Here is a 26,611-nt window from a genome sequence, read left to right on the forward strand (position 1 = left end):
GAAGCTGAAGGCTGTGCTATGTAGCCTACCTGTGTTGAGGGCACCTGATTTTCCTCAGCCCTTTACTTTAGCTGTTGATGCCAACCAGGTGGGGTGGGGACTCATAATGCGGCCTGATGATAACCAAGTAAATTACATCATTTGTTACTTTTCTAAGAAGTTCACTCTGGCCCAAAAGAACTATTCTGTAATTGAATGGGAACTTCTAGCTATAATGTTAGCCTTGCAGCATTTCAAAGTTTATATGCCTGCTTATGGCCTAAAATTACCATTTTCCTGGACTATGGTCCACTGCAGTTTTTGAACCAGTTTAAATTCAAGAATGTAAGGCTTACTTGATGGAGCCTATTGCTGCAAGAATATAATCTTGACATTCAGCACATTAAGGGCACTGATAATCTAATAGCACACTGTTTGTCCTGGGCCAGGACCTAAATTAGTATTGTGTTCTTAAAATTTTCATAAACTTTTGTATATCTTCCAAAAATTTTTGTTTATGAGGGGGCATGTTGTGTGCAGCGAAATAAGGTGATGTAACATGAATGAAGGAAGAAGTGAGGGAGAAGAGTGAAGGAGAGAGAGAGAGAGAAAGAGAGAGAGAGAGACAGGCTGGGGACGAGACTTGGATAGATCTCTGACACATAGCCTACCCAGGCGGTCACTTCTATTCCTTACATAAATTTCCCTACTTCCACCTGTCCATTCAGTTTAGGTCTCACCCAGTATTTAGTGGAAGAGATGCTCTTGACAATAAAGTAATTAGTATTCATCTAACCCCACTTGTTTAATCATTGGAATTTTCAGAAGTGGTGTGATGTTCATATAACCCAGTGTGGGGTTGGGATGCAGAGTAGTAAGCAGGTGGGTGTATGTATGTTACCATATCTGGCAGAGACTGAGGCATTAATAGTTAGTCAGGTCAGTTGCTTTAAGGGGATAAGTGAGTCATTACCAGCTGTATGCCCTGGCCTACTTAAATAGCATAAGAGTCTCCAATTTAGTCTGCCAAGAAGTGTAGTCAATTTGTAACACACTAAATATCAGCTGAGCATGTGTGCAAGCTGAGCTGTGATACAGTGAGAGGTGAAATACCCTTCTGTGTGTTTGGGGGCACTTGTCTATATTCATGTCTCTTGTTAGTGAGCTTGTTGTATTAAATGTTACTGTTGGCTGAGGCTGCTCAGTCACAGAGGACTTTAATGAATAGCTGTGTAGTCAAATTTACTCCCTCCTCAGGCCCTCACAAGGCCCACTGTCCCGAAGATAGTAAACAACACTACTTGGTGAGAGATATAACACATTGTTGGAAAGTGGGAGGACTTGTTACTGAGGGTAATTGTCCAATGGGGTTTTATACCTCAACCATATATATATATATGTTAATGCTCGTCATAATTGTTTCTCCCTAGGCATTACTGAACGTTTAAGACGATTTTTGTTGTTTATTTCTAAGTTAAGTAGTTTAAACTGACAAGACTGATAGGTTTTAGAGTTTCTAATATTGGGGTTGTGTAATTTAAAGTAGAGGAATTTAGATATAATGTTATAGGCTTTATATTTACTTAGGAATTCCATGTCTAGTTTTGTTTTGTTAACCTTGTACAGTAAAATCCCTCTCATCCGGCATTCGAGTATCCAGCAGCTTCAAGTATCCGGCATATTTTTCCCCTGAGCCTTAAAATCAATAAAAAATCAATGTGTACTCATAAAATCAATTAAAATTCCCACACGAGGCATACTTTGTCCCCTCGCCACCAGAGCGCACTGCTTCACGCCACCTGCGGCCCACTGCACTGTGTTTACTCAGTGACTCAGTCCCGCGTGTGCACTGTTTATCGCCTGACGCCTTCATCATGCCTAAAGTTGTAGAAAAGAGGAAGCGTGTTGTGCTTACACTTAAGCAGCTGATCAGATCAGCTGCTGATTAAGATCAGCTGATCTTTGTTATGGTAAGATGCGTGAGTGTAGGGTGGTGATTGTGGACATAATTTTCACTTATATTCAAGTATCCGGCAATATTCAAGTATCCAGCATGTCAGCAGTCCCATTGATACCAGATAAGAGGGATTTTACTGTAATATAGTTTTTCTAACTTCTTATAAATCCCTATACAGGCTTTGCCATACCTTCTATTCAGAACATCACTAAAAGATAGGTGTTTAGGGAACCTAATTCTAATTAAGAATAATTAAGCTAACCATTGCATGACAGCAATGTTGTGAAGTTCTCACTGTATAATGAGGCAGCCATGCATTATATCCACTGAAGTACACCCATTTGAAGAGTGATCCAACCCATTTCCTGAAACAATTCCTTGGTGGAGGTGAGATGTTGTTCCCTGGGCCAGGTTGTGTTTGATAGTAGAAAAGGTTCCAAGTTATAGATGAAGGTAAGCAGGGATACACCAGACTTCTTTCTTCATTTATTGTAACATTTCACCTTCACAGAAGGCATCATCAGAATAAAAACTTGATAAAAATTAAGTACAAAGACAAAATTCATTCATAAAATATCAAATCACTAAAGGGACAAGATTAAAACACAAAAAAAAGTGACAAAATAACCTATCAGCAGTAGCTTATGTATGACAAAGAAAAAAAATATGAAGCAAAATAAAGGTATGAAGCTATAGACACACATTGTGTGTTCTCGCATGTGGTGTGGTGAGGACTGACAAAGATTAGCAGTGTGAGAACTAGATTAGTTATGAACTTAAACCCCAAAGCTCTGAACAGAGTTTATAAGAGATATGATTGTGATGAAGACAGTTGTTTATGTAAATTCAGATTTCAGGTGATTAATGTAAGTAGCTTCTGATATTTTAGTGTCTGTATGTGCGTCAGCTTTATGTAATATACAAGAATCCTTCTTTGAAAATGGATGGTCATGTGTGTGAATGTGTTGTTATTGCTGGAAAAGGAGGTTGAGCTAACTGTTTCTGTGTATATATAGTAGAACAGTATATATATATATATATATATATATATATATATATATATATATATATATATATATATATATATACACATATGTACAGGAACCACCCTTTCCTCACAATAAGCCATGAGAACCCACAATAAGCCATGAGAACAATGCTGAACTAAGCTTGGTTCCCATGGCATTGCTAAGGGAGGAGGAAAAAGAGATGAAAAATTTATAGGGAAGCAAAGTTGACCTCAGTCTGGTTCCCACGCTGAAAGTGGGGAAAGAAGAAAAAAGTCTATGGTATAACAATTCATGCCCTACCTGTTCCTAACAGGACAGTGTAGGTTACTTAGTGCTATTATAGGTCATGCTAACTGGTCTTCTGATCTTGTTAACTAAAAGGATACAGGGGATGAGGAGTATTCCTTACGAGGCAAGATTGAAGCTGTTAAATTTACATTCTTTAGAGAGACAGAGGTTAAGAGAAGACCTGATAGAAGTCTTCAAGTGGTATAAGGGTTATAACAAGGGGGATGTAAGCAAAATTCTTAGGATCAGCAACCAGGACAGAACAAGAAATAATGGGTTCAAGCTTGAAAAATTTAGGTTTAAGAAAAAGATAGGAAGAAATTGGTTCTCAAATAGAGTGGTAGATGAATAGAACGGACTCAGTAACCATGTTGTTAATGATAAGACATTAGGGAGCTTTAAGAGAAGATTAGATGGGTTTATGGAAGGGATGATAGGTGGAAATAGGTACATAAGAACATAAGAAATAAGGAAAGCTGCAAGAAGCGACCAGGCTTACGCGTGGCAGTCCCTGTATGAAATATACCTACCTATTTCCATCTATTATCCCCATCCATAAACCTGTCTAATCTTCTCTTAAAGCTCTCTAGTGTTCTAGCACTAACAACATGATTACTGAGTCCGTTTCACTCATCTACCACTCTATTTGAGAACCAATTTTTTTCCTATCTCCTTCCAAAATCTAAATTTTTCGAGCTTGAACCCATTATTTCTTGTTCTACCCTGGTTGCTGATCCTAAGAATTTTGCTTACATCCCCCTTGTTATAACCCTTATAACACTTCAAGACTTCTATCAGGTCCCCTCTCAACCTATGTCTCTCTAAAGAATGTAAATTTAACAACTTCAATCTCACCTCATAAGGAATACTCCTCATCCCCTGTATCCTCTTAGTCATTCTCCTCTGTACTGATTCTAATAGACCTATATCTATATCAGGTATATTTCATACAGTGACTGCCATGCGTAAGCCATGTGGCTTCTTGCAGCTTCCCTTATTTCTTATGTTCTTATGCCTCCCCTCCTCCCGCAGCCTCACTGCACAAAACTATCTTCCTTCTCTCAGCCCTATTCTGCCCACTTCTCTAATGTAAGAGTTAACCAGTATTCTCAATTGTTCATCCATTTCTCTGGTAAACTTTGGAACTCCTTGCCTGCTTCTGTATTTCCACCTACCTATGACTTGAATTCCTTCAAGAGGGAGGTTTCAAGACACTTATCCTTCAGTTTTTGACTACTGCTTTGGAATTTTTTCTAGGACTGGCATCTCAGTCGGCTTTTTTATTTATTGGATTTTTGTTGTCCTTGGCCAGTGTCCCTCCTACATAAAAAAAATAAATAAATAGGTTTAAGACATACAGTGAATCAAGTGCCTATATCTTAGGCCATGTTTACACTAAGCAAATTCATTCAATTCAGTTCATAAGAAATCATCTGACTTCAATCATTTTAAGTCAGCACCATTCCCACTGACTGTCAAATTGTGGGAATCAACAGGCAGTAGTGTGCAGGCTGCCTTTGATGAGTATGGACATAGACTCTCTTGCTGAAATAGTGGTGTTGCTGTGGTTGAGGCAGCATAGTCATAGGTGTCAAACAAGAATATGGGTGCATGAATTTAATACTAGGAGACCTGAATTTGGGAGCTTTGGACATTTATTCCCAGATTTGGTGAACAATCCAAAGAATAAAAAAAAATTTCTTTAGGATAAAGCAGCTATGGCATCCTGATCTCAGTGCATAGGATCACAAGGATTGTATGTAAGATGTCTCTCTGGTACTAAATTGACCAGATCATCCAAAAACATGATGCTCACTCCTCGGTAGAATGGCCATGACTGATGAAAAATGGGCCTGCACAAATCATTGACTTTGGTTCACCATGACATGCCATGATTTGAATTGACTTAATTTGCTTTTTGTAAATGGTTCCATAGGATTTGATATAGCAAATCAAGACGAATCATGAATTGGGAATTGAGACGATTCTTCATGAATTGAATAGAATCAATTCGCTTGGTGTAAACAGTCTTACTGACTCACATGTAATCTTACAAATTTTTATGAATACTCTTTATTTGAACTGCTCTCCCATTTTCCTAGCTATCAATCTCATTTCTGTTTATACACCCTATAATCTCCTCTTCCACTTCATTCCTTGCCTCTATGGTTACACCAATATCACTACTTTGCATTTAGTTACTTTGATTTAAAAATTAAGGGTTTCAAAATCAAAATCACTAGAATTTGCTGTTTTACCATTAGTAACTGGAATTTTCACTTCTTTCTTTCTTTCTACTTTTTGGGGAATGTTTTTCAATCACTGATTCTCCTGGGGTTATCAATATCTTGTTTCCTTTTTCTGTCACAGGAAGAGCATCATGTAATGGGGATTCACCCCTTCCTTCCCTTGGGTTGTATGGCACCTCAATGGTCCCTTCTGTCCCTACTAGAGCCATCTTATACACAAAGCGGTCCTTGTGGTCCAGAGGTAAGCGGGCCATCTTAAGCTTCATTTTATACATGTTGTGAGTGACAGACCAACATTCAGGAAGAAAGCGGGGTTCCATCATGTTAATGAAGTGTTGCCTCCATCGCTGCTCCAATTTAGACAGCCCAATCATCTTGTAGGCTTCAACTACTGCTTGTCCATGCTCCTGTTGACCTTCTCTATACACCTTCACCTCCATGTTAGCAGCCTCTTTTAACTGCTCCTCTGTTAGTGACTCACAACTAAAAAATTGCTGCAAAGTGTATTGGTACTCCTGTGCACGAGCTTCAGGAAGACTTCTGTGGTGCCTCAGTAGAGCTCGTGCTGCATTTCTCACCAGTTTACGATAATTGTCTATAATATCTTTAGCATTAGGATCATTACCCACAGGTGCCTGGAATTCCTTGCCAAGTTGCATTCGTAACTGTGCATCTAGAATGTTACTCTTACGATGACAAGGGAAACAAAGGAGCAGAACATCGTGGTTCTGATGGTGCTTGAGAAGGGAAGGGAAGTGTTTCCTGTACTCATGGGGAACAACATTCTTTCTTATGTAAGAATCCTTCTGGCCACACACTACACATACATTGAGACGTTCCTGCAGGTAGAATTCTCCATCCTCACGTTCAGCTTGAGGTCTCCCAGTTGGCTCAAAGTTCAGACGCACTATTAGAGGTTCCTCGCTAACAAGATGACCTAAGCCTTTCACAACATACCAGTGGGCTTTTTTTGGATCCAGTGTACAAAGAGGCTGGTTATCAGGAGCAAGCAGCTGGCAGTTGTAGTATAGAGGTCCCTTCCTAGTGGTTGGCTGAACATCCTTTGGTTTGCGGGGAGAAGCAGCTGCTTTTACAGCAACACCACTCTTCACAGCTGTTAAAAAAAAAAAGTTAACAAGTTGTAAATATTGGCATGTACAAAATATAAACTCCATAACTACTTACTATATTACTTTCAAGAACTTTTGTTATTTCAATGAACTCTTGCTACATCAAACCTTGCAATAGTGAATTCTTATTTCATTGACCTTCTTGAAAATGTGTAAATATTTGTCTGTCAGAGAGAGAAAGGGAATGTTGATATTTTATTTGTCTTTTTCCTTTTACATTTTGTACATCTGAATTACATATATTTATGAATATCAAGGCCAGATCTTTTAAATTGAAGCTTTTATACAGACCTGAAAAAATTAAAAGAAATAGCACCGATGTATTTACCCTAGCTCTTCATCAAATTTTATCTTTTATAGAAATTATAGTAAATTAAATTAAATTCCTCCTTAACACATGACATTTGTACACTGACATGGGAATCAGATGTAGTATTATGTCATACATCAGTGCATTAGCAAAATTTACAAAACTACAAAACTTCCCCACATACAAATGTCATAGGAGTTTTGTCTGTATGTGGGAAAGTTATCTTCTAGGATCCCAAGCTAACTTTTATTAGCAGTACATCCTCAGGGTGGCGTGGTGGCAGTGTAGTTTTTAAGTTGGTAGATGACTTGGCAGGTCACACCCAAAATAAGCTGCCACATGTATCACTGACATTCCCTGCTGTAGCTATGCCAAGGCATGAGCTCTTCTTCCATTTTCAGCTTATGGTGACCCATGATAAAGTCCAACAGAAAAATTGTAGGCATACAAAATCAGACAACAAAGGGCCACACGAAGGCTGATGGAGCAGACAGTAACAGATACTGCATCCATAAGACCTGGACCAGCACTGGTGTGGGAGATACTTAAGAGTTGCCAGGTCAGGGACTGCCTACTCACCACATCCCTCCCTGAAAACCAGCAAATCTCACTGGACCAATTTGCTTTTTTCTGCCAAAAAAAATCACCAAATAACATTAAGGCATCACACGTAGACTTTTCCATAGTTCAGAACACTCAATTTTTTTTCTAAAATTAACACAAGTTAACTTGAAACAATATTGAATCATCATATTGCATACAAATCACTTGTAATTTTCAAGCAATGCCATATACTCTATTGACTTCGCATGAGCAAGGACAAGGAAAGGGAAATGGGAGACAGAGAGGGATGGGGGAGATAGGGCTAAAAAGGAGGAGAGGTCGGGGACAGTCACCAGGCAGGGAGTGACCCTGACTCAAGCTGAGGGAGGTCAAGGATTATCATTAACAACTGAGAGCAAAAAATTCTTATCATTAACAGCTGAGTGTAAACAAGAATATTCTTTTGAACACTTTCCAGTCAACTACATGTTTAAGGAATCTTGATTTTGAAGATCATTTTGATAGTAAGGATAATTTGTAATTTACTGGAGACATAAAAAATAAATAAATAAAAAAATAAAACACCCAAAAATCATCACATATGACAAAAATCCACCAAAAAACCACCAGCCCACCAGCATAATTTTTAATTTCATATCAGCAAACCACTATTCTGCTGAAGCTTCGCATTCCCATGAGATATGCTGCATGTCACCACACCGACAGTTGCTGTTTGGCTGCTGCGCCGATAGGTTGTCTACCCAGCTGCTCGGAGGCAGTTGTTGCTGGGTGGTTCTGGACGGCTCTTGTATACAGTTCCGCAGTTAGCATTGAGGTTAATACCTGCTATCCAAGCTTGGAGCGGGTCAGTGTCCCAACGTGTATGCTTGACCTGGCATTGAGTGTTTACGACACTCGCATTTTGAGTGTTTACGACGCTCCTTGTGTTTGTGTTGGTGTGGCGGCTTGAGGTTACTGCCATGTCCTCTTCCGGCGAAGGTTCTTCCTCAACACAAACGGGTGGACAGATGGGCGCTTCCTCTCACGGAGGAGACGGAAGCCGTCGTTCCCGTGAATATGGGCACAAGTCCAGGTCAAGCAGCCTTCCTTCACATCGGGATACTTCTCAACATGCTACCCCTGTGCAGCGGAGTTTAGGTGACGTGGCACCTGTCCCTCGTGGGCCACCCGCCGCCATTACGTTATGTGCGGCTTACCAAGATGACCCACATGTAATACATGGTGAATCCTCAGCTCCTTGGAACACAGTGTTGCAAGCTATTGCGGAACTGAGGAGTGATATGGATCAGTTGAAAGCAGAGAGGCAGCAAGATGTTGTGCAGAGGCCTGACACTGTTGCCAGACTGGGCACTAGCACCATGAGGGATGACGCAGGACATGTTCTGCCCTCACCTGGTGACTTTTCTGGTTTTCTTGCTGAGGACAGTAGTAGTGAAGAGGGTGAGATCCATGGAGATAGCCCTGTTGGCAGTGTTTTGATGCAGACCTCTAAGGCTTTCGGCCCTGTTGAAGAGGTCGCCTGTGATGTTGATAAGCATGTAGCAGACATGGTCAATCAGCTGTTTGATCATGGTATGCGGGAGGACAGTTACAAGGAAGTTGCAGAGGACGAAAGTACCAAGAGGCCAGGCAATTGTCCAGCTTTATCCCCTGTTGAATGCAATGTGCAGATTTTGGAGGCACTCAAACAGGACACTAGGAAGGCGGATTTACGTATGGAAGACATGAACAAAGATATCCTTAAAGCAGCTTCCATCATCATCAAGTCTCTTTCAGTGCTTGATAAAGTGGCCCAGGATGAGGGCAATGCTGTTGTGGCCCACGAAGTAGGCATGCTTAATGGTGCTTTGGCCCTGTTAGGTCATGCCAACCATCGCAACAACTTGGTACGTCGCTTTAACATCAAGCGGGAAATAAATCAGAAGTATTCACACCTGTGCTCTGACAAAGTGCCCATGACATGCTTCTTATTTGGGGATGATCTCTCACAGTCTGCAAAACAGATAGAAGAGTCTGAGAAACTAAAGAGTAAAATTACAACTAAATCTTCATTCTCCTCCTGGAAGCCTAGCACCTGGAAGTTTGGTGGTGGAAAATCAAGTTCATTTGGCAGAACCTCATTTAGAGGGTTTGCATCAAGATTTCAACTCTATGGACAACGGAGGCAAGGACATAGGGGAGACCAGAGACTTTCCTTCCCACGCCAGGGCTCGGATTAAAAAAACTCCCGAGGCCGGGGACGCAGCACTCCCCGGCAATAAACCAGGCAAGTTCCAACTTTGTTGCAGGTTCCCTTCACAAGTTTGTGCATGAATGGTGCAAAATCACTAGTGATTCACATATTTTGGACATAGTTGAACACTGTCACCTGAATATTAATGTCAATGATATTGGTTATTTGTGTTTTGAGGATGTGGAGTATAACTTTAGTGTGACGGAACAAATTATTCTGTCACAGGAAATTTCTAAGCTTTTCGAGCTTAAAGTTATTAGAGAAATACAGAGAAGGGCAGATCAAATAATTTCCCCTGTGTTTTTGAGGAAGAAAAAGGATGGAGGTTACAGGATGGTATTTAATTTAGAAAAATTAAATAAGCACATTCCCTATACACATTTCAAGATGGAAAATTTTGAGCACGCTATCAGACTTATCAATAAAGGTGACTATTTAGCATCTGTTGATCTGAAACATGCCTATTACTCTGTGAAGATTGCGGAGGAACAACAAAAATACCTTTGTTTTAAATGGCATGGTAAAGTTTATCAGTTCACCTGTCTTCCCAATGGAATTTCCGAAGGACCTAGAATTTTTACTAAGCTCATGAAACCTATTTTTGCAAATTTAAGAGAAAAAGGCTTTACCATCACTAGTTTTATTGATGACACTCTCATGTGCAGTGCTTCTCTTTCAGGGTGCTATGATTGCATTCACTCTACTATTGAATTACTCAGGAAAATGGGTTTTTGTGTTAATGTAGAGAAATCTGTGCTAGTGCCCACTAAATGTATTGAATATCTTGGGAATGTCATTGATTCTGAGAAAATTATTGTTACCTTACCAGCACGTAGGACAGAGAGAATTCTACTAGGATGTAGACAATTAATAGCTAAAACTTATGATAAGATCAGAGAAGTGGCTAGGGTGATCGGCCTTCTAGTTGCTGCCATCCCAGCTGTGGAACTTGGGAAGTTACACTATCGTCACCTTGAATCAGCAAAGATTTCAGCATTGCAAAGAAGTTGTGGAAACTCTGACAAAAAGATGTTGATCACTGACGAAATGAAAACTGATCTGATGTGGTGGATCGAACATGTTGTGACCCAATGTAGGCAAATAATTCACCCAGCTCCTGACATTGTTTTATACACAGATGCTTCAGACTTAGGTTGGGGTGGTTGCCTCAATCATCAGTCAGTTAATGGAAGGTAGTCTGCAGAGGAAAAGAAGTTTCACATTAATGCACGGGAACTCAAAGCTGTGCTTCTTGCATTGAAATCCTTTGCAAATGAGGTTAGAGGAAAGCACATTAAGGTTTTTTGTGACAACACTACTGCAGTAAATTACATCAGTGAGATGGGAGGCACTAAGTCTGTGGCTTGTAACAATGTCTGCACTGATATCTGGAACTGGTGTTTGGACAACGATTCATGGATCATGTGTTCCTATATTCCCGGGAGTGATAATGTTTTGGCCAATAAAGCATCTAGGAACTTCAATGACAGGCATGAATGGAAGCTGGATGAGAACATATTCAGGGACTTATGCCATATTTTTGGCACACCTGAAATTGATTTATTTGCCTCAAGGTTGAACAGGCAAGTGACTCAGTTTTGCTCCTGGAGGCCAGACCCAGAAACAGATTTTTGTGATGCATTTAGTTTTAATTGGGCAACTTTTGGACTTGTTTATATTTTCCCCCCTTTCTCCTTGATTGCTAGATGCCTGCAGAAGTTAAGAGCAGAGGGGGCCAGAGGTTGGATGATAGTTCCATTGTGGACATCCCAGCCTTGGATGGGTACACTACTCAGGCTGCTCGTAGAAGACCCGAGGATCATAGTGAGGAGGAAGAAAGTGCTGGTGTGGCCCCTGTCGACAGAAGAACATCCTGTCATGTCACATACCAGGTTGATGGCCTGTCTACTGTCAGGAAAAGCTTGCGAGAACGAGACACATCTGAGAAAGGTATGGACCTTATCTTGGCGTCATGGAAACCAGGAACTAGGAAACAATATCGAACACATCAACAGGTGGGCACAATTTTGTCATAGATGGGATATCAATCCCACTACTCCCACTGTAACTGATGTTGTAAATTTTTTAACAGAAACTTTCTACAGAGGTGTGGGTTACGACTGTGTCAACACAGCGAGGGGGGCCATGTCCTCGCTGGGGATAGTTGTGGACGGCTGCAGGGCTGGGAACCATCCCCTAGTCAACAGGTTAATGAGGGGTATTTTCAACATAAGGCCCTCAAAGCCTAGATAGCAGGACACCTGGGATGTAAAACCTGTTTTGGCAAAATTGAAACAGATGGAACCCTTACAGACTCTTTCACTGAAGGACCCTACACTAAAACTTGTGATGCTGATGGCACTTACACAAGCTGCTAGAGTTCAGACCCTACACTTACTTGTGCTAAGGAATATTAACATAAAGGAAGATTCTATTTCTGTTTGGTTCGGGGACAACATTAAGCAATGTCATCCGGAATTTAATGTTAAGTTTGTGAGATTTTTGCCGTACACAAAGGACAAGAGTTTATGTGTGTGCAGGACTTTGCGCACATATCAGGAAAAAACAGAACACCTTCACGAGGAGATTGGGAAGAAGGATGGAAGATTCTTCATCAGCTTCATCAAGCCACATAAACCTGTATCAAGAGATACAATTGCTAAATGGATTAAGCATGTGCTTACTATTTCTGGTGTTGACTCTGCCAAATGCACGGCGAGCAGTGTACGCACCGCTGCAGCCTCTCAGGCCAAAGCCATGTCTGTGCCAATATGCCACATCTTGTCTAAAGCCGGATGGTCAAGGGAATCAACCTTTGCCAAACACTACAACAAGAAAATTGTACAGGAGGGGGACCCATTCCAAGATGCAGTACTGGACTAACTTGGGTTTCCCATTTACAAAGGTAATTTATTTCTTGAGTGGTAATCATTTTATTTGTAGAGAGGGCTGTATAATCTTGATTGATTTTGCACAGGTTTAAGATACACAGATGCCTAAGAACTACTGAGATACGACACCCACATGTCTTTAAAACCTCATGGGAATGCGAAGCTTCAGCAGAATAGTGATTTGCTGATATGAAATTACTGAAGTACATGAGACTTACCGTAGGTCAGTTGAAATGTGCTTCGGGTTTTATGAAGCAAATCACTTCTGCTGAAGGGGAGCATTCACATGCCCTCTGCTCCTCCCCTTACACAAAGCCAACAGAGGGTTTTATTATTAAGAATACATTAGATGTACTACTTTATCGTGTGGGTTCAAAGTATTCAAAGTCTGTCGGTGTGGTGACGTGCAGCATATCTCATGTGAATGCTCCCCTTCAGCAGAAGTGATTTGCTTCATAAAACCCGAAGCACATTTCAACTGACCTACGGTAAGTCTCATGTACTTCAGTAATTTCCTGTCAGCGAGGATAAAAAAATCCACCACATTTGGCAGGAAACCTGCCAACCTGGCAACACTGGAGGTACTTGAACAGCTAAACCTAGGCTACTCTCATGCATAACGATCGCAGTCCAGCTCACAAATGGTGGATATGCAACTCAAATGTGTCTACATTTTTCTGTTTGTATTTTCATCTGTGTTTTTGCTGTATACATTTTACTTGCAGTGACTATACATAGGTACATACATACATACTATATTTGATGGCTTATAAGATGCAACTCAGTTTGGGCAAGCATTGGAAAGAAAGAAAGAAAGAAAGAAAGAAAGAAAGAAAGAAAGAGAGAGAGAGAGAGAGAGAGAGAGAGAGAGAGAGAGAGAGAGAGAGAGAGAGAGAGAGAGAGAGAGAGAGAGAGAGAGAGAGAGAGAGAGAGAGAGAGAGAGAGAGAGAGAGAGAGGATAAGCAGGTTTAAGCTCTGAATATGAAGTGAAGGATTTAACCTGACATTTGAAGCCCTCTTGTATGTATTCAGATCCTTATTAGATCCCAGTATTTTCCTTGGCAAATTGTATAATTTTTAACATATGCAACTGTGTACACATCTCATTTCTATGACTCCATTATGTTTGAGTAATGGAATCTGGAAATTTTAAATACTATTGCATAAACTATATTGCATGGATATTGTACAAACCGTCATCATGAGCCACCCTACCTTGTGACACTCTCTTCACTTATAAAATCTTTTGTCTTGTTAGATAGTAAGCTATTTAAAAAAAAAAAAAAAAAAACAATAGGTCCTCATTAGCTTCAAGTTTTGTTGACCATGTATGCAAGGTAGGAATGTTAAAAGATAGGTGCAATTTCAGCTGTGTGGTGTGTCTTACCTAAGGAACACAATGAATCTTGTGCGTGTTGCCAGATTTGGTGTGTAACCGACCGCAAATTTGTTTTGCTACGTGCAATGTAAGTGTCATCACTTAATTTCTTCCTGTTATTTTATGTGAATTACCAGTAAGTACAACCTGTTATACATTGTTACCTGTGTTATTTTATGTGAATTACCAGTAAGTACAACCTGTTATACATTGTTACCTTGCAAAAAAAGAGATGTTTTTGTGGTGTAGAAGTGATCATCACTTTGTTTATATGTGTGAAGATGTTTGGGGTTTGATTTAAGGGCCACTGTTGCCACAGACTTAAGACTAGCCACTGCCCCAAAGCTGAACATTGGCCTTATAAGACACAGGCTCATTTTCTGAGACTATTTTTTGGAAAAAAAAGGCACATCTTACAAGCCATCAAATATAGTACATAAATACACATATAAGTGCCAAACACTTGATGTAGATACCATACATATGCATATACATAAGTACTCACATACATACACATACAAATATGTTGTACATACATTCATACATAATATACATAGCCTTTTTTTTTTTTTTTTTATGTAGGAAGGATACTGGCCAAGGGCAACAAAAATCTAATAAAAAAAATGCCCACTGAAATGCCAGTCCCTTAAAAGGGTCAAAGCAGTGGTCAAAAATTGGTGGATAAGTGTCTTGAAACCTCCCTCTTGAAGGAATTCAAGTCATAGGAAGGTGGAAATACAGAAGCAGGCAAGGAGTTCCAGAGTTTACCAAAGAAAGGGATGAATGATTGAGAATACTGGTTAACTCCTGCATTAGAGAGGTGGACAGAATAGGGGTGAGAGAAAGAAGAAAGTCTTGTGCAGTGAGGCCGCGGAAGGAGGGGAGGCATGCAGTTAGCAAGATCAGAAGAGCAGTTGGCATGAAAATAGCGGTAGAAGACAGCTAGATATGCAACAATGCGGCGGTGAGAGAGGGGCTGAAGACAGTCAGTTAGAGAAGAGGAGTTGATGAGACGAAAAGCTTTTGATTCCACCCTGTCTAGAACAGCAGTATGAGTGGAACCCCCCCAGACATGTGAAGCATACTCCATACATGGACGGATAAGGCCCTTGTACAGAGTTAGCAGCTGGGGGGGTGAGAAAAACTGGCGGAGACGTCTCAGAACACCTAACTTCATAGAAGCTGTTTTAGCTAGAGATGAGATGTGAAGTTTCCAGTTCAGATTATAAGTAAAGGACAGACCGAGGATGTTCAGTGTAGAAGAGGGGGACAGTTGAGTGTCATTGAAGAAGAGGGGATAGTTGTCCGGAAGATTGTGTCGAGTTGATAGATGGAGGAATTGAGTTTTTGAGGCATTGAACAATACCAACTTTGCTCTGCCCCAATCAGAAATTTTAGAAAGATCAGAAGTCAGGCGTTCTGTGGCTTCCCTGCGTGATATGTTTACCTCCTGAAGGGTTGGACGTCTATGAAAAGACGTGGAAAAGTGCAGGGTGGTATCATCAGCATAGGAGTGGATAGGACAAGAAGTTTGGTTTACAAGATCATTAATGAATAATAAGAAGAGAGTGGGTGACAGGACAGAACCCTGAGGAACACCACTGTTAATAGATTTAGGAGAACAGTGACCGTCTACCACAGCAGCAATAGAACGGTCAGAAAGGAAACTTGAGATGAAGTTACAGAGAGAAGGATAGAAACCGTAGGAGGGTAGTTTGGAAATCAAAGCTTTGTGCCAGACTCTATCAAAGGCTTTTGATATGTCCAAGGCAACAGCAAAAGTTTCACCAAAGTCTCTAAAAGAGGATGACCAAGACTCAGTGAGGAAAGCCAGAAGATCACCAGTAGAGCGGCCTTGAAGGAACCCATACTGGCGATCAGATAGAAGGTTGTGAAGTGATAGATGTTTAAGAATCTTCCTGTTGAGGATAGATTCAAAAACTTTAGATAAGCAGGAAATTAAAGCAATAGGATGGTAGTCTGAGGGATTAGAGCGGTCACCCTTTTTAGGAACAGGTTGAATGTAGGCAAACTTCCAGCAAGAAGGAAAGGTAGATGTTGACAGACAGAGCTGAAAGAGTTTGACTAGGCAAGGTGCAAGCATGGAGGCACAGTTTCGGAGAACAACAGGAGGGACCCCATCAGGTCCATAAGCCTTCCGAGGGTTTAGGCCAGCGAGGGTATGGAAAACATCATTACAAAGAATTTTAATACATGGCATGAAGTAGTCAGAGGGTGGAGGAGAGGGAGGAACAAGCCCAGAATCGTCCAAGGTAGGGTTTTTAGCAAAGGTTTGAGCAAAGAGTTCAGCTTTAGAAATAGATGTGATAGCAGTGGTGCCATCTGGTTGAAGTAGAGGAGGGAAAGAAGAAGAAGCAAAGTTATTGGAGATATTTTTGGCTAGATGCCAGAAATCACGAGGGGAGTTAGATTTTGAAAGGTTTTGACATTTTCTGTTAATGAAGGAGTTTTTGGCTAGCTGGAGAACAGACTTGGCATGGTTCCGGACAGAAATATAAAGTGCATGAGATTCTGGTGAAGGAAGGCTTAAGTACTTTTTGTGGGCCACCTCTCTATCATGTATAGCACGAGAACAAGCTGTGTTAAACCAAGGTTTAGAAGGTTTAGGACAAGAAAAAGAGTGAGGAATGTACACCTCCATGCCAGACACTATCACCTCTGTTATGCGCTCAGCACACAAAGACGGGTCTCTAACACGGAAGCAGTAGTCATTCCAAGGAAAATCAGAAAAATACCTTCTCAGGTCCCCCCAACTAGCAGAGGCAAAACGCCAGAGGCACCTTCGCTTAGGGGGATCCTGAGGAGGGATTGGAGTGATAGGACAAGATAAAGATATGAGATTGTGATCGGAGGAGCCCAACGGAGAAGAAAGGGTGACAGCATAAGCAGAAGGATTAGAGGTCAGGAAAAGGTCAAGAATGTTGGGCGTATCTCCAAGACGGTCAGGAATACGAGTAGGGTGTTGCACCAATTGCTCTAGGTCATGGAGGATAGCAAAGTTGTAGGCTAGTTCACCAGGATGGACAGTGAAGGGAGAGGAAAGCCAAAGCTGGTGGTGAACATTGAAGTCTCCAAGAATGGAGATCTCTGCAAAAGGGAAGAGGGTCAGAATGTGCTCCACTTTGGAAGTTAAGTAGTCAAAGAATTTCTTATAGTCAGAGGAGTTAGGAGAGAGGTATACAGCACAGATAAATTTAGTATGAGAATGACTTTGTAGTCGTAGCCAGATGGTGGAAAACTCGGAAGATTCAAGAGCATGGGCACGAGAGCAGGTTAAGTCATTGCGCACATAAACGCAGCATCCAGCTTTGGATCGAAAATGAGGATAGAGAAAGTAGGAGGGAACAGAAAAGGGGCTACTGTCAGCTGCCTCAGACACCTGAGTTTCAGTGAGGAAAAGAAGATGAGGTTTAGAAGAGGAGAGGTGGTGTTCTATAGATTGAAAATTAGATCTTAGACCGCGAATGTTGCAGAAGTTAATGAAGAAAAAGTTGAGGGGGGTGTCAAGACACTTAGGGTCATCGACGGAAAGGCAGTCCGACCTGGGGACATTTATGGTCCCCTCCCCAGATGGGGACTCCGAGGCTGCTGTAGGAGTCGCCATGATTTTAAAATTTTTTGAGTGAAGGATGTGTGTGTTATTAGGTGCTTGTAGTTTTGTGTGGAGGAAGAGAGTTGTCTTTAGAGGGCAGGCTGTGACTACCCCCTTGTGTTGTGAGACACAAAGGGAAACATTCAGTGAGGTCACAGCTGGGTTTAATGATAAGTTCACAGCACCCCCTGAACAGTGCTTTAGACCTCACTGGGAGTAATTATTGTTTCGGCAGGTGTCTACTGCCTCCTCCTCCTACATAAATATTCCTACTTACATACTTGCATACACATGCACACATGCAAACACATACATATGTAGACACACACATACATACATACATACATACATGCAAACAAATATTCATATATGCATACATACACATATACATACATACACATACTTATGTACAGACATACATACATACATGCATACATAAACATAATATAATTTATGTGAACTAAAGTATTCTATTATTTAATTGTGTATTAAATTTTCAACATACATGTAGCATGATGTGTATTAATACACAATATAAAATTTAATTTGTTGTAGCTAGTGTTCATAGCTTTGAAATAATGAACATTTTATTTCATTTTTGAACAAGTTGACCAATGTAAGTGACTATTTCCTGCAGGAGGGCTGTTCCATTCCCTAACACTCCTCACACTCACACTTCTCTATGCAAGGTCAGTTCTATAGGAAAGAATTCTAAGATCTTTGGGTCTTCTTGTTTTAACATTATGAGACTGTAATTCAAAAGTTGTGTTATTGGGATATATGTGAATGTGTTTGAAAACAAACATACAAGTTTGTAAAGATATCATGCCAGGAACTTTTAAAAAGTTATACAGTCATACTTCATGATTCAAACGTCTTCAATTCGAACAACTTCCAATTCCAATAGGATTGGCGAATAAATTTTGTCCTCCAATTTGAATGCAGTTCTCCAGTTTGAACACAAACACCCATTCAAGCAACTCCACTTGATCACTATGGTCTGACCATTTTGAACTGAACATTAAGGCAGTCCTTTCCAGGGATTCCCTGGCCTGCAGCAGTGCCACACTTATACCAAGACATACCTCATGTCAGGTACTTTCTACCTCAAAATCAAATGGTGTTGTAGTATATATATATATATATTCTGTGATGCTCTAAAAAAAGCAAGTTAATGTAATATGTTTTTTAAATGATACTTGCATTGTTTTTTTTGCAAACACCATAATACTTGGCAACGTTTCCTCCAGGCATTGTCAAGTCTCCTGTGAGGTCACAGGGTCAGAGTGACCATGTTAATCATGCCACCAGCCAGGATGAAAGCTAGCTCTCCTGCTCAATCTCATCACCTCCACAGCCATGAAAAGAGGTCATTTACTCAGTAAATCAGTATTTTTGGAAGAAAAGAGCTGTTGCCCAAACAGGGAAAATCACCAACACTAAACTAAAAAATAAAAATATGTATAACATCATATTTCCCTTAAAGTACCTTATCTAAAAGAAAATTCAAATGATTTATAGGCAAGTATAGATCTCTGATAGAAATAAATTTGCATATGCAGAGAGAGAGAGAGAGAGAGAGAGAGAGAGAGAGAGAGAGAGAGAGAGAGAGAGAGAGAGAGAGAGAGAGAGAGAGAGAGAGAGAGAGAGAGAGAGAGAGAGAGAGAGAGAGAGAGAGAGAGAGAGAGAGAGAGAGAGAGAGAGAGAGAGAGAGAGAGCATAGGCAAGTATAGATCTCTGATAGAAATAAATTTGCATATGCAGAGAGAGAGAGAGAGAGAGAGAGAGAGAGAGAGAGAGAGAGAGAGAGAGAGAGAGAGAGAGAGAGAGAGAGAGAGAGAGAGAGAGAGAGAGAGAGAGAGAGAGAGAGAGAGAGAGAGAGAGAGAGAGAGAGAGGCTATCAGCAACACATAGGCTCAAATCTGATAATTGGCCTAGTACAAGGTTTGGCAGGGCCACAAGCCAGGAAATCCCCAGAAAGGACAACCCCTAGACGCTCAATTCAAAATGGTTAGACCATAGTCCCTCTTGCATTCCTTCTCCCCCTTCCTTGCCCCTTTCTCTCATCCCACCCACTCTCACTCTCTCTCTCTCTCTCTCTCTCTCTCTCTCTCTCTCTCTCTCTCTCTCTCTCTCTCTCTCTCTTCCACTTTCTTGTCCCATGTACTCTCTTTTGCCATGTGTCCCTTCCTCCCATTGTTCCTTTCCTCTTCCTTCCTCTTTCTCTAGTCTCAAACCTTCCTCCCTTTCCCTCCCCTCTCCCTTATCTGTAAGAGATAAGGGACAAGGGAGTAATACCTCACTCTCTCTCCCTCTCTTTCATTTTATAATACCTCCCTCTCTTTCATTTTACAATATGTCACTTTCCATTCCATTTTCATTCTCTTATCAGTCTCATTCTATTTATCAATTCTCAGGATTGTTCTTACTTTCACACACACAGAGAGAGAGAGAGAGAGGAATAATATAAAAATTGGATCAACTACAACTATTTTCAAGACTGAAGACAACAGGAACTTTTGATGACTCATCATTTTGAGGTTGGTGTTTATTTGCCATGGTATTTTGCATATGTTTTTTTTTTATTTATGTATTTTTTTTGTTTTGTTTTTTATTTTTTGTTGTATAGGAGTCCTTTTTTTTGTCTTTTTAGGATAATTCAAGTACCGTCATATACACCAAAATATGTGGTACTTCATGTTTTCTTTTTCTGTATTATATATATATACATATATATATATATATATATATATATATATATATATATATATATATATATATATATATATATATATATATATATATATATATATATATATATATATATATATATATATATATATATATATATATATACAATTTGGGTTGTTTTCATTCAATTCTATTTTAGGGCACAACATAAACCCTCCTCCACCCCCCCCCAAAAAAAAAAAAAAAAAAAAAAAAAAAAAGATTTTAGGACCTGTAACAGATGAATTGTTTTTACATTAATTTGAATGGGATAAATTACTTCCCAGTTCAAACATTTCCAATTTGAACAGCCAAAAAGAACTAATCAAGTTTGAATCCCAAGGTACCACTGTACTTATAAAGCAGAGGATTAGTATAATCATACCTTTTTAGTAAAACAACTTGTAGTTTTGTGTGGAGGAAGAAAGTTGTCTTTAGAGGGCAGGCTGTGACTGCCCCCTTGTGTTGTGAGACACAAAGGGAAACATTCAGTGAGGTCACAGCTGGGTTTAATGATAAGTTCACACCACCCCCTGAACAGTGCTTTAGACCTAACTGCGAGTAATTATTGTTTCGGCAGGTGTCTATTGCCTCCTCAATAATGACTTCAAAATTTTGTTCAAAAACCGATTTGCTTGAAAAGGGAGGCATTCAGTAACTGAGGTTCCACTGTGTATGTGTGTGTGTGTGTGTGTGTGTGTGTGTGTGTGTGTGTGTGTGTGTGTGTGTGTGTGTGTGTGTGTGTGTGTGTGTATATATATATATATATATATATATATATATATATATATATATATATATATATATATATATATATATATATATATATATATATATATATATATATATATATATATATATATATATACTGACTCTGACAGTTCATTTGAATAATTAACCTAAATGTATGAACAAGTGAGGGTAGAAGTTTGGGAATTCTTCCCCTGGAAACTTTATTATAGTGAGAAAATAAGTGAAGCTTTTTTGTGGAGGACAAGATAATTTTGTTATATAATCTACATTAGTTTCTTTTATACCTTTATTCTCCTCAAGATTATGAAAATCTTGTCAAGTTTTCATCACAAGTGAACCTCTCTTGCTTATGAAAACATTGAGAGTTATGCAAATGACCTAAATACATTCTATTCAAAATCATCTTATATATTTGATTTTAAAGATGAATGTGAAAATATTTCAAAATTAGCCAAGGACAGGAAGGATGAATGGATTATTATAACTCATGAGGATGTAATTCAATCAATGCATTGTGTAAAGTTAGGAAAATTATCTGGATCAGACAATGTTAATGCAAGAGTTGTAAAGTCAAGTTCAGAGCAGCTTGCAAAGCCACTAATCACACTTTTCAAGGCTCATTATACCAGGGTACTGTACCATTTCTCTGGAAGTTAGTAAAAATTATTCCTGTACCCAAAAATAAATTTGCTAAGGAATTCAATGACCTACAACCAGCTGCTTTAACTTCAGTAATAATGAAATGTCTGGAAGATATTGTTGAGAAACATTTATGCAGGTATGTTGATCATATGAGAGACTAACTGCAGTTGCATATTGCAGAGGAAAAAATGTTCGGGATGCTGTACTAACACTAATTAATCATACTGCAAAACATTCCAAAATCAAAATTCTCAGGTAAGAGACCTCTTCATAGATTTTAGTAGTGCCTTCAACACAATCCAGGCACATGTTCTTCTTAACAGATTACTAAACATGAATGTCAATTCTAATCTAATTATAAAGATTTATAGCTATCTCTGTGGAAGACCTCAATATATAAAACTTGATGGTGTCATATCCAATATTATCTTCACTTACACTGGTGCCCCACAAGGGTGTGTATTCTCACCACTCCTGTTCTTCTTGTACACAAATGACTGTTATAGTAAATACAACGATTGTACAATTCTTAAGTATGCAGATAACACAGTGATACTACACAAAATTAGCAATAATTACTCAGAGGACTATTTGGCTCAAATGATTTTGTGAGCTGGTGTAGTGACAACTACACCAACAAAGACAAAGACAAAGAAATTATTATTGATTTTCAAGTCAAAATTGGAGTGGAATTTGTTGAAAGAGTGAGTACAGATATCTTGGTAATGTAATTGATGACAACTTTAGAGTTCTGTAAATAAACAACTTGTGTATAAAAGGTGCAATCATGACCTTCATTTTCTCAGAGTATTGAGGTATCTGAGTTGACAGCTCCATTCTTACTTTGTTTTACAAGTCTGTGGTGGAGTCTGTAATGTGTTTTTTTCCATTACTACCAGGTATGGCTGCTTGACTGCAAAAGATAAATGTAAGGCTGAACAAAATTGTAAGGAAAGTAAGGAAATTGGGTGTTCAGTGCCTATCACTGGATATGTTGTACAATAAGTATATACTCAAGTTGATGAAAATATGATGGATGTAAATCATCTGCTTCATCAAAATTCTTTTTCTTAGGTCAGTCAGAATGTTATCACTCCCTCCAATAACAAGAGACAAATTGTGTTGTATGCAACAGGACAATAAATGTAATCTTATCCTACTATGACTAACCTGCATCCTGATTCTTGGTGGAAAACTTGAGGTCTTTATAGTTGTGGCAGATTTGACGGATGGCCTTAGCAAGGTGGGACTGCCAAAAAGCAGGTAAAAGGAGAGGCAGCAAGGATGAGGAAGCTCCTTCACTCCTCCCCAACAACTCCACAACTAAAACCATCAGCAGCTGCATCCCAACTAGGGCATCATCAGCTGCATATTTTACCTTTAAGACAACAGAAAGTATTGATAAATTTTAGAAAGATGATTTGAGCATGAAAATGTTTCTTGGATCATTTCTTATCATTATTTACAGGTACAAAATTATTACATAATTATATATGAGTGATCCAATGGTACAAGCATTAATATTCTTGGTTCATACACAAGAGATAATGGGTTTGAATTTCAGATTATAAGTATCAGAAACTAACATGAAAGACTATAGTGTGATGCAACAAATACGAGTAGTAGCTGACAAACTACAAATGGGCAATCAGGGAACATTTATAGCATGATACATAATAATAATAATAATTGTTGGCGCCAGGAGTTTGAATGATGTTGACGCCAGGGGTTTGAACTTGGTTCACTCAGTTTGTAAGGAAGAATGGGATTACCAAGATTATTTTTAATGAGACTTTAAAGGGTGTTGATATTTGATTTATTATTATATATGAATTTACATTAATTTGGGTATAAATTATGTTTGTTCATAGGTCAGTGCACAAATAAGCTGTGCCTGACACGCCATTGTTGCCTGTGGGTTTGCCATGTCGGCAGGCGAAACAGATGTTTGGGTTCACCACTGTTATTAAACTCAGTACACCAGGAGACTTGAGCTGTTTGATAGCCCCCATGTGTCCTATGGGACTTGTGTAGGAGGAACAGTGGTGCCCAGAACCGGGAGCAGCCTTTACGTGCTCAAGCAAACTGAACTTCTGTATACGTGCAGCAAGCTGTGGTGATTACTCATGATGGTGGAAAAGGAGCAACTTGAAAGAGGATGGGCGGCTGCTCAAGGGTGGTGTACGAGAGCCTCCAAGGCTTTGCAGCCTTTGCTTGAACTGCCAACTGGGTCCAGGGTGCAGCTGGAAGATGCTATAGCAGATTTAGATAAGCGTCTAGACACCTTGGACCGAGTTCAAGCAGAATATGAACTGACAATAAGTGACCCTGAGTTGTTGGAAGCAGACCTGGACAAGCCAGATAGTTTACGCAGTGGTGTTAGAGCTGTTCAGGTGCAGGCTGGCGAACTGTTGGTGAAACTGGATAAGACTGCCGTCCATGAAGGGTCGGGAAGTAGTGAAGATAAGTCTGCAAGTGCAAGCGCAGTGTCTACTAGTGCCAGTGTGAATCTTCCATGGCTCGACTTGCCGAAGTTTAGTGGTGAACTAACCCAGTGGCAGTCATTCTGGGATTTGTTCGTGGCCATGGTAGACGACTCTACTCTACCAGCCATCAGCAAGTTCACCTATCTGCAGGCCTTATTGGAAGGTGAGGCCAAGTCTGTCATCCAAGGCTTGTCACTTACTGCAGTTAATTATGCTGTGGCCTGTAATCCGTTGAAGGAGCGGTATGGGAAGCCAGAGAGGATTATCTTCGCCCATATTCAAGCTCTTCTTGGCTTGAGCATGCCGTTCAAGCCTCAAGGATCCACGACTTATGTGTCTGCCTTGAGGAAGCTGCAGGATGACCTCCTGATCCACATCAGGAGTTTGGAGGCACTGGGGGTAAGTGGCAGTGAGTTGGGCCTCTTCCTCACCCCAGTGATTTTGTCTCGTCTGCCAAGTGACATTCAATTGGAGTGGTCGAGGGAAGGATCGGGTCATGAAAGGGATCTTGCATGGCTGCTGGATTTTCTTAGGAAGGAGATTGAGCGCCGTGAACACTCAGATTCCTTTAAGGACGTGACTACTGCTGCAGGGACAGATGGCCGGAGTGTGAGGGAGTCAGAGAGAAGAAAGAAGTCTCCTAGTTCTGCATTTGCTCTTCAGACAGTCTCAGAGACACATTCAGGTGGGTGTGGATTTTGTAATAAGTCCCATTCCAGTGAAAAGTGCTTTAAAGTTATCAAACTTCCACATGCAGAATGACTGGAAAATATTTGTTCTGCTGAGCTGTGTTTTAAGTGCTTAAAAAGGGGGCACATAGCTAGAGGTTGCAAGGCAAAGTGCTCTAAGCGTAAAGGCAACCATAATGTCCTTCTCTGCTCAAAGGATAATGTTTCACCTAAGGGCAGGGCTGTTAGTCACCCAGCCAATGAGAGTGAAGGTAAAACGGGAGATACCAATGTTATGCCTGGTGATCTAGTTGGTGTTTCTCATTCTTCACATTTTAAACAAAGGTGTTGTGTCTTGCCAACAGCAAAAGTTAAAGTGTATGGAAAGCATGGCAAGTACAGTGAAGCTACCTTGTTGTTCGACTCTGGGGCAGATTGATCCTATGTGTCGAGTGAATTTGTAAGGAAGGTTAGGCCTACATGGGTATCTTCTGAACAGATGTCCTATTCTGCCTTTGGGGGAAGTAAGAGTTCTAGATCTACCCAGTGTAATATTTATGACCTGAATTTAGTGGATGTTAATAATGAAGTTGTGTGTTTACTTGCAGCTGAAGTGCCCACAATATGTGCTCCATTATTACATCCTTGTGTTCCAGCTGAAACCCTACTGCCCTTTAAGTCTGTGCAGTTAGCGAATGAGTATGAGCAGGACAGGAAAGTAAATGTTGACATTTTGATAGGACTTGATGCCTATTGGAAATTTGTAATCCCCAACAAGAATTTGCAGATTGAGGGACTAGTGGCTCAAGAGACGGTGTTTGGTTGGATCCTGTCTGGGATTTGTGCTTCAGCATTCAAGGGAAATGTTAAGTTGTCTCAGATGTTATGCATTAACAATTTGAATGAGAATGAGTTACATAAGTTTTGGGATTTAAAGTCAGTGGGAATTTGTAACAAGGAAGTATATCCTGATGTTAGCAACCATCCTGTGTTAAAATCCTTTTCAGAGACAGTTAAGTTTAAGGATGATGGATATGAGGTTGCTCTTCCCTGGAAATCAGAGCATAAGTGTAGCCTCCAAAATAATGAAAGGCTTGCAAGAAAAAGGTTGTTATGTTTGATGCAAAAATTTAAATCCAATCCTAAACTTCAGGAGGAGTATGATGCCATATTTGAGGGTTACGAACGGGAAGGCATCATTGATGAGGTACCAGCAGCACTGCCCATTGTAGAGGAGGTATTTCCTGACAGCCCAGTGACACGCTTAGTGTCCGAGCATCCATCAATAGGGATTGACTATGCCCGCTGGGGCCATTTTACAAAAGCTATTAAGTGTGTAGCTTGGGTAATAAGGTTTGTGAACAATTGTAAACCTCATGCTGTTAAATGTTTTGGGCCCTTGTCTTATACAGAGTTAGATCAAGCTAAGACAAAGTTAATAATTTGTGTTCAGAGAGAAAGGTACAGCCAAGAGATCAATGCCTTAATGCTTGGAAAGTCACTCCCTAAGAGTTCTGACATTAAGAAATTCAATCCTTTTATGGATGAAAATGGTCTTTTGAGAAGCAAGAGTCTGCTGGACCAGGCTGCATTAAGTTATGATTGCAAGTATCCTATGATTATTCCAGCAGGTCATATTGCCAAGCTGTTAGTTAGTTTCCAACATGTATTTCTGAAACACGCAGGTGTTTCCAATTTAATTTCAACATTAAGATCTTGCTACTTAATTG

At 40.0% G+C, this 26,611-nt stretch overlaps 1 protein-coding gene across 3 annotated transcripts in view; it reads right to left on the reverse strand.

Annotated features, from left to right (window-relative positions):
* Positions 1 to 2,409: 2,409 nt before the first annotated feature.
* Positions 2,410 to 26,611, reverse strand: part of LOC135107280 (exonuclease 3'-5' domain-containing protein 2-like) — a 169,954-nt gene continuing 145,752 nt past the window's right edge. For all 3 annotated transcript variants that reach the window (XM_064016950.1, XM_064016951.1, XM_064016949.1), the window contains 2 exons: positions 22,898 to 23,105; positions 2,410 to 6,597 (listed from right to left, as the gene is read on the reverse strand). In XM_064016950.1, coding sequence (XP_063873020.1) covers positions 5,495 to 6,597; positions 22,898 to 23,105 — 1,311 coding nt within the window. In that variant the 3' untranslated portion in view covers positions 2,410 to 5,494. The remainder of the gene's footprint in view (positions 6,598 to 22,897; positions 23,106 to 26,611) is intronic.

The sequence above is a fragment of the Scylla paramamosain genome, chromosome 15 (genome assembly GCF_035594125.1).
Source record: "Scylla paramamosain isolate STU-SP2022 chromosome 15, ASM3559412v1, whole genome shotgun sequence".
NCBI lineage: Eukaryota > Metazoa > Arthropoda > Malacostraca > Decapoda > Portunidae > Scylla > Scylla paramamosain.